The sequence below is a fragment of the Phocoena sinus genome, chromosome 1 (genome assembly GCF_008692025.1).
Source record: "Phocoena sinus isolate mPhoSin1 chromosome 1, mPhoSin1.pri, whole genome shotgun sequence".
Lineage (NCBI taxonomy): Eukaryota > Metazoa > Chordata > Mammalia > Artiodactyla > Phocoenidae > Phocoena > Phocoena sinus.
The window spans coordinates 102,138,105-102,158,213 of record NC_045763.1 but is presented as its reverse complement, the minus strand read 5'-3'; the positions used below and the strand labels follow the sequence as shown (position 1 = coordinate 102,158,213).

The 20,109-nt window shown below is 34.9% G+C and overlaps 1 protein-coding gene across 2 annotated transcripts in view; it reads left to right on the top strand.

Annotated features, from left to right (window-relative positions):
• Nucleotides 1-20,109, top strand: part of TRIM33 (tripartite motif containing 33) — a 150,791-nt gene that overhangs the window by 99,984 nt on the left and 30,698 nt on the right. For both annotated transcript variants that reach the window (XM_032624972.1, XM_032624971.1), the window contains exons 5-10: nt 11,018-11,134; nt 13,613-13,727; nt 15,829-15,975; nt 16,460-16,577; nt 18,036-18,310; nt 18,921-19,085. In XM_032624972.1, coding sequence (XP_032480863.1) covers nt 11,018-11,134; nt 13,613-13,727; nt 15,829-15,975; nt 16,460-16,577; nt 18,036-18,310; nt 18,921-19,085 — 937 coding nt within the window. The remainder of the gene's footprint in view (nt 1-11,017; nt 11,135-13,612; nt 13,728-15,828; nt 15,976-16,459; nt 16,578-18,035; nt 18,311-18,920; nt 19,086-20,109) is intronic.

Below are 20,109 nucleotides of genomic sequence, written 5' to 3'. Positions count from 1 at the left end.
TTCTCTACACTAACAATGAACTATCAGAAAGGGAAATTATGGAAACAATCCCATTTATAATCTCATTAGAAAGAATAAAATATTTAGAAATAAGCCTACTAAGGAGATAAAAGGCCCGTGCTATAAGGCAGCAGTCCCCAACATTATTGGCACCAGGGACCAGTTTTGTGGTAGACAGTTTTCCTCGAACCTGGGCCGGGGGTGGGTTTGGGGATGATTCAAGCCCATTACATTTATTGTGCACTTTATTTCTATTATTATTAAATTATAATATATGATGAAATAATTATACAACTCACCATAATGCAGAATCAGTGAGAGCTCTGAGCTTGTTTTCCTGCAACTAGATGGTCCCATATGGGGGTGATGGGAGACAGTGACACCCGAAGTGTATTGCTTATGTCCAGTCTACCCTTTAAGATGCAACTTGCCACTTGCCACTCACTGATAGGGTTTTGATATGAGTCTGCAAGCAATTGATTTATTATGGCCTCTGTGCAGTCACACCTCTCTGCTAATGATAATCTGTATTTGCAGCCACTCCCGAGTGCTAGCATCACCACCTCAGCCCCACCTTTGATCATCAGGCATTAGATTCTCAAAAGGAGCGGGCAGCCTACATCCCTCAAGTGTGTAGTTCACAGTATGGTTCGTGCTCCTGTGAGAATGTAATGCTGCTGCTGATCTGTCAGGAGGTGGAGCTCAGGTGGTAATGTGAGCCATGGGGAGCGGATGTAAATACAGATGAAGCTTTGCTCACTGCCTGCCACTCACCTCCTGCTGTGCGGCCCAGTTGGGGACTGACCCCTGCTATAAGGCACTGGTGAAAGAAATTGAAGAGGATACAAACAGGTGGAAAGGTATACTGTGTTCATGGATTGGAAGAGTCAGTATTGTTAAAATGACCATACTTCCCAAGGCACTCTAGAGACTCAGTGTGACCCCTGTCAAAATACCAAAGATAATTTCCAGAGTTAACTTGAACAAACAATTTTAAAAATTGTAGGGAAACACAAAAGACCTTGAATAGCCAAAACAATCTTGAGAAAGAACAGAGCTGGAGGTATCACACTCCCTGACTGCAGAGTGTACTACAAGGCTGTAGTAATCAAAGCAGCACAAAAACAGACACAGATCAATGGAACAGAATGACGAGCCCAGAAATCAACCCACACAGGCAAGAATATACAGTGGAGAAGACAGTCTCTTCAGTAAGTGGTGCTGGGAAAACTGGACAGCTACATGTAAAGGAATGAAATTAGAACATTCTGTAACACCATGTACAAAAATAAACTCAAAATGGATTAAAGACCTAAATGTAAGACCAAAAACCATAGAACCCCTAGAACAAAACATAGGCAGAACACTGTTTGTTGTAAACTGTAGCAGTATTTCTTTGGATCTGTCTCCTAAGGCCAAGGAAACAAAAGCAAAAATAAACAAATCGGACCTAATTAAATTTAAAAGCTTTTACACAGCGAAGGAAACCATCAACAAAACAAAAGGACAACCTCTTGAATGGAAGAAAATATTTGCAAGTGATATGACCAATAAGGGGTTAATGTCCAAAATATATAAACAGCTCATACCACTCAACATCAAAAAAAAAGAAAAAAGGAAAAAGCAGCCTGATTAAAAAATGGGCAGAAGACCTGAATAGACATTTTTCCAAAGAGGACATACAGATGATCAACAGGCACATGAAAAGATGCTCAACATCGTTAATCATTAGAGAAATGCAAATCAAGACCATAATAAGATATCACCTCGCACCTGTCAGAATGGCTATTATCAAAAAGACCACAAATAATAAATGTTGGTGAGCATGTGGAGAAAAGGGAGCCCTCTTAACACTGTTAGTGGACATGTAAATTGCTGCAGCCACTTTGGAAAACAGTATGGAGATTCCTCAAAAAAACTAAAAATAGAACTACCATATGATACAGCAGTTCTACTTCTGGGAATATATCTGAAGAAAATGGAAACACTAATTTGGAAAGATACATGCACCCCAGCATTCATAGCAGCATTATTTACAATTGCTAGAGATATGGAAGCAACCTAAGTGTCCATCAACAGATGAATGGAAAAAGAGGATATAATGTGTGTGTGTGTGTGTGTGTACACACACACACACACACACACACACACACACAGAGGAGTATTACTCAGCCATAAAAAAGAATGAAAATTTGCGATTTTCAACAACGTGGATAGACTTGGAGAGTATTATGCTAAGTGAAGTAGGTCAAACAGAGAAAGACAAAATACTGTATGATATCACTTATATGTGGAATCTAAAAATTAAAACAGACCAGTGAATATAACGAAAAAGAAACAGACTCACAGGTATAGAGAACAAACTAGTGGTTATCAGTGAGAAGAGGGAAGTGGGGAGAGGTAATTAGGCGTAGGGGATTAAGAGGTACAAACTACTAGGTATATAAGAAATAAGCTACAAGGATATGTTGTACAACACAGGGAGTATAACCAATATTTTATAATAACTAAATGGAATATAACCTTTGAAAATTGTGAATCACCGTGTTGTACACCTGAAACGAAATACTGTACATCAACTGTACCTCAGTTAAAATTTTTTTTAAAACTTTATTCCTCTCTCTCCTTTACTCTCCTTATAATTATAATGTATTTTAATTTTCTGTTTTCTTACCCCTGTTGAATACACTATTACTGATTTTATATAGTGTTTTAGATTTACTTCACTTTTTTTTACTCTTTAAAATTGTTTTTTAATTGAAGTATAGTTGATGTACAATATTGTGTAAGTTAAAGGTATACAATATAGTGTTTCACAGATTTATTTCACTTTTTTCCTTGCTTTGTTTTTTTCCTTCCACCTTCTCAGACCTTCTACCTTGATTCATCTTCCTTGCCTGAAGTTTATTATTTTAGAATCTTCACTAAACGTCCCCTGGCAGTGAATTTTGTTTTAGTTTGTCTAAAAATGTCTCCATTTTGCTTTCATTTTTTGAAATACATTTTTGCTTTGTATAGCATTTTATGTATAGGTTGTCAATTATTTTTTGTTGTTATTAGCACATTGGTTGTACAAGTACATTGCCTTTTTGCCCTTAAGAGTTCAGCAAACATTCTACCTGTTATTCTTTTGAAGGTAACCTGTCTTCATTTTCTGACTGCTTTTTAGGATTACCTCTTTTGATTTGGTTTTCTCAATCTTTGGACTGTGTCTTTCAATCAGTAATCTCACCAAGTAATGCATCTGTTGTGTTCTTGTCTTTCCTTCTGGAACTCTAACATCTGTATGTTAGACTCCCTCATACCATTCTCCATGTCTCTTAACTTACGTATTTCCCATTTTTTTTTTTTTTTTTTTTAGTTCTAAATGTGAAACAGGCGTTTTCTTTTGAACAGTCTCAGTTTATGAATATTCTCTTTAGTTATGTTAAGCTTCCATTAAAATCCATTCATTACACTTAAAAAAGTTTAAATCTGTTACTCCCCCTTTAAAAAAATTATATTTTGAGATATGAGATTTTTTTGTTTTGTTTTGAGATTCACAGGGAGTTGCCCAAAAAAGTTAGAAGTCCTCTGTATTCTTTACCCCCATTTAAAAATAGTTGTAGCTTGTGTTTCATTCCTTAAATATAGTAGTAAGTAGAGATATTTTGCTTTTGTTAGTGGGTCTTTTCTTCCTCTTTGTTTTTCTGTTGCTCAAGGTGCTTTGTTTCTTTATATATATATGGCTATTTTAAACTATGAACTTCTCATTTTCCTTGAAAATTATTTATGCACATACTTTGTCTAGAATTATGATGCTTTCTTCAGTAAAGGTTTGAATTTCCTTTTGCCAGTGCATACAAGCACTGCCAGGTTGGGACCATTAAATATCCAGAATGAAGTTGTTTCAGACAACCAGATGATGTGCACTTTGTCTAAAAATCCACATCGGGTGCTTTATGACGGCTACTTCTAAGGGTTCTTCCCTCTCCTCTTCCACAGCATTATTGTAACTTTCTTTTAGTCCTGTAGAGTTGGTAGAGGAGCAGGTTACTCTTATTACATCCTTACATTAAGCTCATAGCTCCTTTAGATCTCTGCCTTATGGTGGCATAGTTATGTGAAACCATCATCACAATCAAAATAATGAACATATTTATCATCCCCAAAAGTTTCACCTTCATATATGAAAGCTGTTTTTGCTGTGTAACCAATTCTAGGCTGACAGTTTTCTTTCAGTACTTTAAAGACGTTGCTCTACTCTATCGTGGCTTGCATTGTTTCCATTGAGAAGTCTACTGTTCTGTCTTTATTCCTCTGTTCTAATGTATCTTTTTCCCTCTAGGAACTTAAAAATTTTTTTTTCTTTATTATTGGCTTTAAGCAGTTTGGAAATAATATACCATTGTGTAATTTTTTTAATGTTTCCTGTGCTTGGAGGATGTTGAGCTTCTTAGATCTATATAGGTTTTATAGTTTTCATCAAATTTGGGAAATTTTATTCCATTGTTATAATTTCTTCCAATATTTTTTCCCTGTTCCCTCTCCCTTCCCATTTGGGGATGCCACTCATACATTATTAGTGTTATTACAGTTGTCCTAAAACTCACTGTTCCTCTTTTGTCCCCTCCCCCAGTTTTTTTCTGTTTGATTTCAGATGGGATTAATAGCAGATTAGATGTTACAGAAGAAAAGATTAGTGAATTTGAAGAAAGGCAGCAATATAAAGTAGCAGCCTGTTCTACGAATGAAGTCTTAAGTAACTGAAACATCAGTTGATGTCACTGTGTTCCTTTTGAGATTTAATTAAAGTTGGCTTTTGTTTCTTGTTCTATTTATGTGAGAATCCTGATATCTTCCTGAAGCTTTCTTGAGATTTCTACCCTTTTGGTTCTCATCATGGTTGCTCAGAGTGCGTGCTCTCTGCAGCTGTTGCTGAACTTTTATGGCATAATCATCTCCCTTTCATATATTGTCTTGAATGAGGAACATAGATAGCCTCATTTAAAAATTCTCAAAAACACTCTTATGAGGTCTTTATATACATTGTAGACTTTTTGTTGTTGAAGGATTGAAGTTTTTTATTTTAACAGTGCAAATCATTTAAAATTATTGCCAAAAATAGTGGTGATAACTGGCTTTAAGCTCTTACTGTGCTTTAGTAAGCAAAGCACTATGTTGATTAAGTGCTTTGTGTTGTTTTGATCGATTTAATTTTTGGAGTAGTCCTGTAAGATAAATGCGATGAATATTACACATTTTTCTGAAGAACTGAGACATAGAAAGTTGTCCAAGTCATCTATGACTGTGCAGACAATAATAGTACCTAGTCATTAAATCTTTCTAAAGATTTAATGAGAGAATCCATGTCAGATACTTCACAAAGTGCCCGAAAACAGAGTAAGTTCTCAAAACAGGCTAATTGTTGTCATTTCTAGATTGATAAATACTGAGATAAAATATGATGTTCGGAATTTTTTAAGAGTAATCTTGAGGATAGAGTAGGTGGATATATTGACAAATTGACTATAAATGGATGTTCTTTGCAAGTGGATGATAGGTTCAGTGGGGTTGAATCTGTAGTTTATTATATGCTTGAAATTTTATGTAATTTTATGTAATTCGTATTTATGAAATTTTGTGGAATAACTGAATTAAGAAAGAAACTGAGTCAGAATTACTACATATCAGCTTTAAAAAATGTTTCCCTAGATAGTCAATTTGGATACAAACTAAGATAATATATTTCCCTAGAAGTGCCAGAGTAAAATCTTATCAATTGTTAAACACTCTGACAGTTACTAAGAATAATACTGTAATTACTTGGCAAATAGAGTAGCATCCTTGTACAACTCAGAACCTAATAAGACTCTAAATGTGCATTTAAAAGTTACAGTTTGCAGTTAATAGCTAAGTGATCCTCAACCTGAAAAAAAAAAAATCCTTTTATTCATTTCCCATACTTATGAGAGCCCTCTCTTCAAAAACTTCTTAGCAAACTGCATTAAATAATAATTTATTTCTCAATAAATTATACACACACACACACACACACACACACACACACACACATAAGCATGATTCTCTCCAAAACATGATAATCAGTGGTATGTATATTATCCTGGGTTTCTATAATTCTAGCCAGAAGCACAGTAAGTCTTACTTATAAGGCCCATCATAAGTAAATCATGGGTGTGCATAATTTTTACCTAGACATTTTGAAATACTGAAAATAGCTCAGTGTGGCTAAGACTTCCATGTTAAGAATCACTGCTTCATATGCAGGATTAAAATCTAAGAAATTCCTTGATATATTTACATATTAACAAATTTATGCTTAATCCATTTATTGGTTATTCTTTCCCCCATTTCTGAAGTATTTCAACTATTACTTTGATCAGTTCAAAAAAGAAAATTCAGTGTTAGTTTATTCTTTTAGCTAAGAGAATCCGAAGTAGCTTGTAGCCAAAACTGCTTACATATTGTTCTTTTGTTTTTTAAGCTCTAGTTAGTATCTTTCTTCTAATAATACAGTTGAAGTTTATTCAAGTGAAAAGAAACAAGCCTGATTGTCACTGTTTTATCAGTCTCTTGATGGTTCACTATTATTTATTATCTGAGTCCAACTTCAGCAAAATGTACAGTGGTGTTTAACATTTGGTACCTCCCCATCTCTTCCAGCTTTGTCTTCTTTTCCTTAGCCCTGAAAATGACAGGTGGCCTCAGAACTGTACTTTTGTACATTCAGATTTTTTCCCCCAGTGAAAGCTCTTACCTTCCTCCCAAGTTTGTTTACCTAGAAAGCTCTTACTCATCCTTTAACATCCAGTGCAGATGTCAACTCCTGTATGAGGGGAGGAAAGGACAGACACATCATTTCACCTACGTGTATCATGGTGTGTTTGCTTTTACTTGTTCATATGAATACAACAAGACATTTCTAGAAACAGGATTCTGAAACATTTATTTTGAGTTGAGAAAAGAAATAAAATTGTGCAGGGTTAAATTTTGTGAATTAAAATTTTGTGAGTTATGATACTAGTTGACCTTTCTGCCAAATGCCTTCTTATTTGCAGACATAATTAAACTCTGGGTCAGAAGATCTTTTGTTCCTCACAATGTAAAGCTTATGTCAAAAGGGTTAGCATGGTAATCTCATATTCCTGCTTCATCTGTACAGATTTAAACAAAGTATTTCATTTTGGACACAGAGAAATTATGGTATAGGAAATAAATAAAATGTTGTTCCTTCAGTGTTTCTTCAGTGAAGGAATAGTCTTTGCTCACCTATGTAACAGTAGAACCTCTTTTAAAAGCCTTTTAAATTAAAATACTCACATGCTTTTGTGCTGTTTAATTAATATATCATACGAGTTATAATGTGCTAGACTTTACATTGTAGACAGTTTTTTTTTTGCTTTAAAAATATTCTTAAAAATGTAAAATGATTTGTTATGTATATTTTACTACAATAAAAAATTCTTAGTACACAAAATAAAATCCTCATTAGCCAGCTGTTCTCTATAACAGCAATCCCCCTGTTGCTCTAAACTTTGCCTTCTAATTCTCTCAATTTTTCTTTTACTTCTTGATCCCCTCCATTTAGTAGACTTTCCTTTTGTTAACAACTTCATAGCCTTTCCTCCTATATTTACCTTAACTGAGACCTTCACTGAAGGCCCAAACATCTAGATGCTTATAGCCTTCCTCTTCATCTCAATTTCTGCTTTTACTTTAATGATTTGTGTCCACATAGACAATTATAACTTTGTCAGTACCTTGAACTTCTCATTTCCAGTGATCTTTTCTTGACTCTGCCTTAGCTAGGCATTCAGTTTTTAGGTTATACCATGGATGTTACTTTATGTGGCTCCAGTTAAACTTTCAAATCACCAAAGATGCTGATCTCTGTGACAGAGTCCATTGTTCAAGTTTGTTTATTCAGCTATACCAATTAGTACCATACCCTGATAGCTCATCTGAGCTACTGTCTTAGAGTTCTAGCTAGTCTTCCCCATCTCTCTTCTTCAGATCTTTTATATTTCTGTCTGATGATTTTCCTGGAATGTAAGTCTGATTATTACATCTTGGTTGGAATTCTTCAAGGGTTTCCTATTACTGAAAAACGAAAATCCAAAAATTAGCATGGTATACCCAGCTCTTCACAGTCTGGTTCTGGATTTTATTATTGTCTCACATTCTGATCTTTGCACGGCTTTCTCTAGGTATGTTGAAGTATTTGTTGTTCTCCAAATATGCCTCTGCAGTTAGCATAGGATAATTCTGTTCTGACTTCTCTGTGAAGCATTCCTTGGTGTTGAGGCAGATTTAGACACTGTGTTCTTCTTTTTTTTTTAAATACATCTTTATTGGCGTATAATTGCTTTACAGTGTTGTGTTAGTTTCTGCTGTACAACAAAGTGAATCAGCTATATGTATACATATATCTCCATATCCCCTGCCTCTTGAGCCTCCCTCCCAACCTCCCTATCCCACCCCTCTAGGTTGTCACAAAGCGCCAAGCTGATCTCCCTGTGTTATGTGGCTGCTTCCCACAAGCCATCTGTTTTACATTGGTAGTGTATATATGTCCATGCCACTCTCTCACTTCGTTCCAGCTTACCCTTCCCCGTCTTTGTGTCCTCAAGTCCATTCTCTACGTTTGCATCTTTATTCCTCTCCTGCCCCAGGATCATCAGTATCGTTTTTCTAGATTCCATATATATGCGTTAGCATACAGTATTTGTTTTTCTCTTTCTGACTTACTTCACTCTGTATGACAGACTCTGGGTCCTTCCACCTCACTACAAATAACTCAATTTCATTCCTTTTTATGGCTGAGTAATATTCCATTGTATATATGTGCCACATCTTCTTTATCCATTCATCTGTCGATGGACACCTGGGTTGCTTCCATGTCCTGACTATTGTAAATAGAGCTGTAATGAACATTGTGGTACATGACTCTTTTTGAATTATGGTTTTCTCAGGGTATATGCTCAGTAGTGGGATTGCTGGGTCATATGGTAGTTATGTTTTTAGTTGTTTAAGGAATCTCCATACTGTTCTCCATAGTGGCTGTATCCATTTACATTCCCACCAACGGTGCAGGAGGGTTCCCTTTTCTCCACACGCTCTCCAGCATTTATCATTTGTAGATTTTTTGGTGATGGCCGTTCTGACCAGTGTGAGGTGATACCTCATTGTGGTGTTAATTTGCATTTCTCTAATGATTAGTGATGTTAACCATCTTTTCATGTGTGTGTTGGCAATCTGTATGTCTTCCTTGGAGAAATGTCTATTTAGGTCTTCTGCCCATTTTTGGATTGGGTTGTTTGTTTTTTTGATACTGAGATGCATAAGCTGCTTATATATTCTGGAGATTAATCCTTTGTCAGTTGCTTCATTTGAAAATATTTTCTTCTATTCTGAGGGTTGTTTTTTCATCTTGTTTATGGTTTCCTTTGCTGTGCAAAAGCTCTGAAGTTTCATTGGGTCCCATTTGTTTATTTTTGTTTTTATGTCCATTTCTCTAGGAGGTGGATCAAAAAGGATCTTGCTGTGATTTATGTCATAGAGTGTTCTGCCTATGTTTTCCTTTAAGAGTTCTATAGTGTCTGGTCTTACATTTAGGTCTTTAATCCATTTTGAGTTTATTTTTGTGTATGGTGTTAGGGAGTGTTCTAATTTCATTCTTTTACATGTAGCTGTCCAGTTTTCCCAGCACCACTTATTGAAGAGACTGTCTTTTCTCCATTGTATACTCCTGCCTCCTTTATCAAAAGTAAGGTGACCATATGTGCATGGGTTTATCTCTGGGCTTTCTATCCTGTTCCATTGATCTATATTTCTGTTTTTGTGCCAGTACCATACTGTCTTGATTAGTGTAGCTTTGTAGTATAGTCTGAAGTCAGGGAGCCTGATTCCTCCAGCTCTGTTTTTCTTTCTCAAGATTGCTTTTGCTCTTTGGGGTCTTTTGTGTTTTCATACAAATTGTAAAAAATTTTTGTTCTAGTTCTGTGAAAAATGCCATTGCTAATTTGATAGGGATCATATTGAATCTGTAGGTTGTTTTGGGTGTATAGTCATGGTATATCTCTCCATCTGTTTGTATTGTCTTTGATTTCTTTCATCATAGACACTGTGTTCTTATTGCAGACTATGTATGCCTCCAGTATAGCTCATTTCACAGTGTAGTATCATTTCATATTTGTGCCTATTTATTATGAAAATATAAACAATAATGGATTTTATTTTACCCATGTATCCCTAGCATATAGAAGAAGCCCTAAAATACTTGTTGACTTAATGAGCAATTTACACAGAGGTAACAAAACTAGCAAAGAAAACCATTCTGCCTTCCTAGCAAGCAAAGAACTGTAGTCTTGTACTGTCTAATTTTCACTATTATAATATTAGCAAATCTTAACATATACCACTTTGTTGACAAAGTTAAAATAAAACTCTGGTGTTGGTCATATTTTTAATTGATATAACCCTTTTGGAAAAGTTTGACAATATTTACAGTCTAGAACTGAAAAATTATTTCAAGGGTGATTGCAACGACAAGATAAAGAATAAAGTCAAATGCAGAGTTGCACATACATACTGACTGAAAGGACTAAGGAACTAGATATTACAATAGTAGCAGTGATTTTATGTTGTTGGAACTGTGGGTGGTTTTCCCACCTTTGAAAGTATTTTGTATAATGTGGTTGTATTTTATGATTTAAAATGTATACAGCTTACACCAGTATTTAGGTTTTTATAAAAACGCAATCCTGAATCAAAACTCTAATTTAAGAGCACTTGAACAGTTTTGAGTAATTTTTTTGGTCTTAATAGTGCCTTCACAGTGTCAGGTTAAGAGGGAAAGGGGATTGGTAGTTAAAAGTTGCTGGTAACATAGGGGGTGTGTGGCCAGCATAGAGTGTTGATCATTTAAGTAAGGTTTAAAGATTGACTCATGCAGCAGTTTTTCTTTCCAAATCGTAAACTTTCCATTTTAAATGTAATTTTTGTTTTTGTTTTAAAGGTATCAATTTTTAGAAGAAGCTTTTCAAAACCAGAAAGGTGCAATTGAGAATCTGCTGGCTAAGCTTCTTGAGAAGAAGAATTATGTTCATTTTGCAGCTACTCAGGTGCAGAATAGGTAAGTATGTTTCCTTAAAACTATAATTTCAGTTTAAGGATTATTAAACACGATGGGTCCAGTTTAAATTGTTTTCCTTCTATATTATATTAGGCATATATAGAAAACATTGTTTTGGAGAGGTAAATGGTATGTTTGAGTTTGTATTATGATAATTGTTAATTAAAGAGAATTTAATTGCTTCAAATTTTGAATACTCTTTTAGGATACATCTTTGACTATTTTATAATTAATATGGCTCTAGTCTTTGTCAGCCTTAGTTAAATGTAGAAAAACCAATTAATGTGTAGAGAGTTGAATTATAAAATTTTAACTGGAGACTGTGTGGAAGACAGGAGAGAGTATGAACGGTGGTGGACAAATTAATTTTCCATCTGTAACACAAGCATTAAAAACAGTACTTATCTTAGTGGTATTATTATGAGAACACAGTTTCTGGCATATAGTAAGTGCTCAAATTGTAGCTGTTGTTATTTTTATCAATAACACTGTCAGTTTTTAAAAATCCTATTTTCGTTCATTTCTCAATAAACTAAATTTATTGATAAAGCAAGGGAGACTGGGACTTCCCTGGCTGTCCAGTGGTTAAGACTGCATGCTTCCACTTCAGGGGGCACGGGTTCAATCCCTGGTTGGGGAACTAAGATCCTTCATACCACAAAGTGGGACTGAGTTCCATAGTGAGTAGGTTAAGAAGATTAGGACTCTTAAAGGAGTCCTTAAAGATAAACACTTGGAGCTGGCATAATTAAAACCCATATGTTCCTAGAGGTATGAATAGGGTTGATATGTGTTTATTCTTCAGATTCACAAATATTGAGACTTTTAGAATACTAAAATTAATTTATGATGATTTTAAATGACACATAATAAATACTCAAAAAGTATTGAAGATGAATGAATAGTACATTGTATATTATTGATACATTATAAAGTCGTACATTATATATTAGTAAGAATTTATAACTTTCATCTTAAAAAGTGATACCAAAGGAAAATAAAGGCTCCTCAGAGGTTGTAGATAATATAAATATATAGATATTCACTAGTCATGGTTAGTTCTCGTGGATACGTCAGGATGTTTTTTATATTGCTGATATATTATAGATGATATTGGAGAGGATAACTGTCTTCTCATAAATTACAGATGGATGTCCTTTCCAGAGAAAGGATAGTGAGATAATTCATATGGCAATCCCATATTTTTATACGTATATTTTGTATATATGTTCCTGAACCTGTGTAGAGAAGTGAAGTTTACAAGATTGCGCAGGGTTGGGGAGATTATTTCATCTCCAGAAAGCTTAAAAAAAAAGTATTAAAGTAATAAAATGTCTATACTTCTCCTGTTAGATTCTTCGATGACCTTTCTCCATTTTTTAACGTACATTCATTTTTTTTTGCTGCCTTCACAATTGAGCATATATTTAAGCATGCTTAAATTCAGGGGAGTTGGCTTTCAGCATGCTTAATGGTTTCAACCTTTGGCTGAATCGTTTTAAGGTCATGTGTTCTTACCACTAGTGAGCAGCATTCTCATTTTTAAAAATGTCTTCCACTCATTTTAATAAGATAAGGACAAAATTGAATAAAAATTTTAAATCAGTGCCTGAAGTACAAAGGAGAGAAAACTACATTTTTGACCCGGTGTGTTCAAGTTATTCAAATTTGAATTTGGTAAATGAAAGGCAGTTTTAGCAGTTGAAAGTGTCAGTTATAGTTTGTACAGAAGTAGAATGTATAAAAGTTTAAAGTTACCATCTTATGATTGTTTGTTAACATTTTATGTATTTATATTAGTAGAATTCTTCTCTTCCTATTTTATAAATAGCAAGGTATTGGCTATTTCATATTTACAACCAAAACTTTCATAACTACATGGGCGCTTATACCTGTTTCTAAAACATCCAACAGCTGTTTTTAAAAAAGGAATGAAAATGTTTTATTCCCTTAACCGTATACAGTAGGAAGTCATTTTGAGAAGAACCTATGGAAGGGGTATATCTGAATTCACATTTGAAGTAGTTTTAGTGAAACTAAATGCGTCTAAGCTTCCTCTTGTTTCAAAAGATAATAGTAGTATTGGTTGCAACATTTTTTTTTGCACATTGTTCTGTTTAATCTTAATGCTTCTCAAGAACAATGTGCCATATTTGACACTAACCAGCAATCACTGATGTCAGTTGTTTATCACATTCACGTCATAGAAACTAAAGGAGATTGCCATCTAGATTAATAAACTGTCCTTTATGAACTTAATTTAAAATTAATAAATATTTAATCCATTTTTTGTCTACATACATAACTTGTTTGGACCAAATTGAGTGGTCAGGTCTGCCAAAACATAAGTTGTACATTTGACAAAGGTTTAATTTTAGTTACTCGGTTAAGTGCCCAGTTGGATGAATTTCTGTAACAGTTGGTAAGTCAGAGACATAGGATAAGTCTATAACCTAATGATGCATTTCTCTTATTCAGGATAAAAGAAGTAAATGAGACTAACAAACGAGTAGAACAGGAAATTAAAGTGGCCATTTTCACCCTTATCAATGAAATTAATAAGAAAGGAAAATCTCTGTTACAGCAGCTAGAGGTATGGTTCAAAGCCAAAATAAAACAAAAACTGCTTCTCTTGCTCTTTAGCTGTTTTTTAATGTTTATTGAAAGCTCTTTTAGATTGGTTGGGGGTGGGTATGAAAGTAAAGTCAATTAAAAAAAATTTTTTGTGTGTTTTTTGTTGGAAAATAGGCCTTTTTCAAGTTAGTTACTTTGCAGCCCAATTTAACACTTTAGATGTATCGGTTAGGAGATAGTGTTGTTCTCTTAGGAATGAAAGAATTATTACTAAAATGTGATATAAATGAAGACAAAGCTGACCTGCCACATTCCCTCTTCTCCCCACAAGATAGTTCCTCAATTTAACTTTTACATATGAATGTATATTGGGAGTCTTACTGACTCATGTGTGTTCTTCACTTTATTTTTTAAATGTTCCATAGTTTTGCTAAAAATGCTGCTCATTTTGAAACTTAAACTTTAAATTTACTCATAATTTTGTTATATTAGGTCTTTGTGTTGTATATTGAGAGTAATATGTGAATGTAAATTGCTAGATGAGAATCCAGTCAATTTGTGAAATCTAAATTAAGTTCTAGTCAAAGACTCTACTGACCATAGTTGGCTGGTTCTCAAAATTTTGTGCTTTTAAGTTGGCTTAGATGATACCGAGTTATGTTTAAAGCACCATTGAATAGTAACAATTTAAATTACATGAATATTTAACTTTTAATTACTATTAACCTCAAATTTTTCATAGTAGATTTTTTTTCTGTTCCATTCCTTCATAGAAAATTGTTGAAATACTAGACACAGTTACATATAAATAAAATAAATGTCAACAGAGAATTATTTCTGAATTTCTGTCTTTTGAAATACATCTTGCCGTTGAGACACAATTGTGAAATTAAAAATACTCTCACACATATTGTTAAGTTTTGAGGTCTCTTGCGACTGTTGTATATCCAGCTGAGTTGCAGTTAACCCTAATAGATTTTTGTTTTCAGAAGGACCTTGTAAATGGAGAGCGTGAGCAAGCAATTATTTTTGATAACCTTTTAACTTACAGTAAATACATTTTAATTATAGGTCTAAAGTAATGTTCTGAAACCATTTCAAGAACTTTTGAATTAAAAAGATACCTCTTAATGCTAAAATATACACAAATACCTACTGATAAATCTGCCACATATTTCTAACATACTAATGATTTAAGCAGTAGATGTTTTCTAGCGCACTGTGTTTCTAAACTTTGTAAGATAGAGGTTTTCCTATAAGCTTTATAAAAGGGATGATTTCCGGGGAAGTTGTAAATGAAACTTCTGTCATTTGAATATTTTTATCCATTGATTTACATTATAAAATGAGTAACTTATTTCCTTAGGGAAAAAATTGTTCAGTAAACCCAGTTGAGTCATTTTTGTAAGAAAGTGGTTAAGAACGAAGAGGCAAGTTGTACAGTATGCTGAATGTCAAAGGGCATAGGACATCACCTGTCCCTTCTGGGAATTTTTGTTCCCAGAAAGCAGTTTATTCTTCCTTTGCAGCACTTTCCTCAAATTGGTCTTTCCTTCCACCCTCACTTACTCCCTTGTTCTTTATGAACTTTTGTCATATAAGAAGCTTCCCTAGTTCTACTCTTAGAGCTCTGGAATTCATCTTTCTCCTTTTGCCTTACATGTTGAAAATAAGAGATTTTAACTTCAGCCTCATGCATGCACAAAATTTTCTTTGGCCTGAGAAGTGTGTTAAGATTACATAAAAAAAAAAAAAAAAAGATTACATAAAATTATTTCTAAAGGTCAGCTCATATGTCATAGGCTCTATATATTAGATTAGCCTAATAAACACTGTTTTTAACAAGGGCTCTTCATCTTCTGAAGGAAACATTAATTTCTGTATGTGGAATGTCTATTTTGGACTATAGAACTAAGTTTTGGTCCCACTTTTGTTAGTGACTTTTTCCTTGATCCAAGTCCTTGATCATAGACTTGATCATAGACTCATTAAATAATGAGGAGCTTATTAAGTTATCCCATTTTAAAAAAGAAATACAGGTATTGTGTTCACTGGCAATAGAAATTATGAGTTGATTTTTTTATACAGAATTCTAAAGTGAACCTCTTGTTCTGTTTCAGAATGTTACAAAAGAAAGACAGATGAAGTTACTACAGCAACAGAATGACATCACAGGCCTTTCCCGGCAGGTGAAGCATGTTATGAACTTTACAAACTGGGCAATTGCTAGTGGTAGCAGCACGGCACTACTGTACAGCAAGCGACTGGTGAGACACATAGTATCTTATTTTTCTTTAAATTGACTTTATTAAGATATTATTTACATTCAGTGAACTGCATCTGTTTAAAGTATAGATTTTGAATTTTAGTAAAAGTTATCACCATCACCTCAAAATACAGAAAATTTCCGTCACCCACAAAAGTTTTCTTATTTTTCTCTATCCCTGGCCTTAGGCAACCATTAGTCTCTCATTTCTCTCATTTTCTAGAATTTCATATAAATGGAATCATACAGTAAGTCTTGAGTCAATCATAGGTTTTGGAGATACCTAGTAGTATAATGTAGTTTATCACCAGAAATGGCAGAAATTCAAGCATGTGCCTTCGATTGCTAATATCGTTTTTTAAACACTGATACTGTCTCATCTGAGATGGACACTGTGGAGCTACATGAGCTTTCATGTCTTTATCTTGTATGTTTTCTCAAGTGATATTTAATTTTAAGACTAATATGAATTTTTTCCCTTTTAGATTACTTTTCAGTTGCGCCATATTTTGAAAGCACGGTGTGATCCTGTCCCTGCTGCTAATGGAGCAATACGTTTCCATTGTGATCCCACCTTCTGGGCAAAGAACGTAGTCAATTTAGGTGAGAAATAATTCGTTTTATGGCTATAACTTGGAACACTGAATTAGGAGGAGAAAGCATCTACAACAAGTTTTAGATACTTAAAGTTTTTAAACTTCATTCTAACATGTAAACTTTTTGGAAAATATGTTCTTCATTGGAAACTTACTTCAGCTATGTTCATTACATCTTTAAGTATATATAATTATAAATTACTTTAAGAATGTTGAGGGTCTCCTCTGTATAGTTTTTTAAATTATGTATCATTTCTAACTTTTTCCCCACATCTTTTAAAATTGATATTGAGTGTTACATATCAGAAACTTACCAAATGGGTCTTTAGTCTTTGGAAGAATTTCTTACATGCTTAGTAGCTTATGTATTAATTGTACAAAATTGTCCACCTGTGGAGGACCTCCATCCAGTATGCTGATGTGTCCGAATGCCATGTTCTGAGGAATGTTTGAAAGATAAGAGTAGCTCTTTTCACATGGAAGACAAATGGACTTTGCTTTTGTTACTCCACAGTGTGGACCTAAGGGCCTTAGGTGAAAGTTACAGATAAGACATACAAAATCAGCTCAATTTAAAGTAAAACAAAACCCCCCAAAACTAACCAACAATTAGAGCTGTCTACAGATTGATTAAACTCATTTTCAAAATAGTCAAGTCCTCACCATTGGAAGCTGTAAAAGCAGAGGTGGGTAGCCTTTTGTAAAAAAAATGTAATCTTTGTGTATATTCGTTTGGCTATACCTTTAGATCAGGCATTGGCAAACTATTTTTGTGTGACGTGGTACCTAAGTTTGGTTTTTACATTTTAAAGGGTTGTAAAAGCAAACAAGTAAAAAACAAAGAGTATACGACAGTTTTTATGTGGCCTGCAAAGCCTAAAGTATCTGGCTTATTACAGGAAAAAGTTTGCCAACTCTACCTTAGATCAAACCTTACCAAAATTTGCCTTCTATCCCTAGAAAGTACCTGGCTCTGTAAAAAGGAAGGAGAATTTGTCATCTCCAAGGGTATAAGTAGTTTAAAACATTCAACATTTCCACAGAAGACAGTTTTGTAGCAATATAGTACTCTGCCCTGCACATTTTGACAATCCAAAGGCAGGTAGAATCAGTATTAGCAATCTTGAGTATCCTTGAATCTTCTCAGGCTAGAGATGATTTAGACTGCCTAGATGGGCCTCCTCTAATACTGTCTCTTTCAGCTCTTTAATTTTCTGAACATCTGTGTCAAAAATAAGGGCAGATGATATATTATTCTGAGTAATCAAAAGTCAATTAATTGGCTTTGGACTATATTAGGTTTCTGATCTTCATCATCTTTAAACCTAGCTCCCATCCCTTCTGTGCTGTTGGAAACTTTGAGTGGTGATAGTTGTCAGAGGAAAGAGGAAAATATAATGATTAACCCACAAAGTAGATGTTATTTGATTACATGCAAATTATTCTCATTTTTTAAATCCTTCAGGTAATCTAGTAATAGAGAGTAAACCAGCTCCTGGTTATACTCCTAATGTTGTAGTTGGGCAAGTTCCGCCAGGGACAAACCACATTAGTAAAACCCCTGGACAGATTAACTTAGCACAGCTTCGACTCCAGCACATGCAACAACAAGTGTATGCACAGAAACATCAGCAGTTGCAACAGATGAGGATGCAGCAGCCACCTGCACCTGTACCAACAACAACAGCAACAACACAGCAGCACCCTAGACAAGCAGCCCCTCAGATGTTACAACAACAGGCGAGTATTATTATATCACTGCACTATTGATATAAATTATGAAGACCTTGAGACTACACTCTGTCCTATATAGATGAGTTACACATTTCAAAGTTACTGATGGGGACAGAGGTCAAAGATCAGTTTAAACATTTGCCTTGGATATGGCAGGGATGTGGGGGAGGTGTGAGGAAGGACAAGAAGTAAATACTTAGGATGGGAAACAAAATTAACTCACTAGTACTGTGGAGGTATACACGTTTTTATCCCTCTATACCAGATCTTTTTTGTTTAAACATGTGGTTTTGGGCCAAAGAGCCATGTTGTTTCCTCCTGAGATCTGACACGTTCTTTAGGCTTTTGTTCAAATCATTCCCATCCCTGTATCTTTCCTGCTGTCTCCCATCCAAATCAAAACTATTAATCTGTGGTTGATTAAGTTAATGCTGATAGGCTTTAAAACACACGTATACTGAGAGGAGGAGATTGGGGTAAGAGATGAGGAAAACGACTTACACTTTTTACTTTATGCCCTTCTACCCTGACAAAAGTATTCTTATCATAACGTTTTATAATTGAAAGATAAATTTATAAATATTATTACATAAATGGCAATTTCTGCCTTTTGCAGCCTCCAAGATTGATCAGTGTGCAAGCAATGCAAAGAGGCAACATGAACTGTGGAGCTTTCCAAGCCCATCAGATGAGATTGGCTCAGAATGCTGCCCGAATACCAGGGATACCCAGGCACAGTGGCCCTCAGTATTCCATGATGCAGCCACACCTCCAAAGACAAGTATGCCTAGAGTTCCATTTGTAAGAATCATATAATTTTAAAACTAAAAGACAACAGTTTTCTTAATCAGTTGTGGGGTGGAGGGAGGGGTGGTCATTGATACGTTTGAGAATTTGATTAATGCTGTGTATCTTCTTGTCCCAGAAAAATACACATACAATTTTTATTAAATTCTTTTTTCACATCTTTATTAGATCATTGCTTTACAATGTTATGTTAGTTTCTGCTGTACAACACAGTGAATCAGCTATATGTATACATATATCTCCATATCCTGTCCTCTTGAACCTCCCTCCCACCCTCCCTATCCCACCCCTCTAAGTGGTCACAAAGCACTGAGCTGATCTCCCTGTGCTATGCGGCTGCTTCCCACTAGCCATTCATTTTGCATTTGGTAGTGTATATATGTCAGTGCTACTCTCTCACTTCATCCCAGCTTCCCCCACCAACGCTGCCGTGTCCTCAAGTCCATTCTCTATATCTGCATCTTTATTCCTGCCCTGCCACTAGGTTCGTCAGTACCGTCTTTTTAGATTCCATGTGTATGCGTTAGCATACGCTATTTGTTTTTCTCTTTCTGACTTACTTCACTCTGTACAACAGACTCATACAGACTTCATCCACCTCACTACAAATAACTCAATTTTGTTCCTTTTTATGGCTGAGTAATATTCCATTGTATGTGCCACATCTTCTTTATCTATTCATCTGTCGATGGTCATTTAGGTTGCTTCCATGTCCTTGCTGTTGTAAATAGTGCTGCAGTGAACATTGTGGTACATGACTCTTTTTCAATTATGGTTTTCTCAGGGTATATGCCCAGTAGTTGGATTGCTGGGTCATATGGTAGTTCTGTTTTTCGGTTTTTTGTTTGTTTGTTTGTTTTTTTAATTAATTTATTTTTGTTGTGTTGGGTCTTCGTTTCTGTGCGAGGGCTTTCTCTAGTTGCGGCAAGCGGGGGCCACTCTTCATCGTGGTGCGCAGGCCTCTCACCATTGCGGCCTCTCCCGTTGCGGAGCACAGG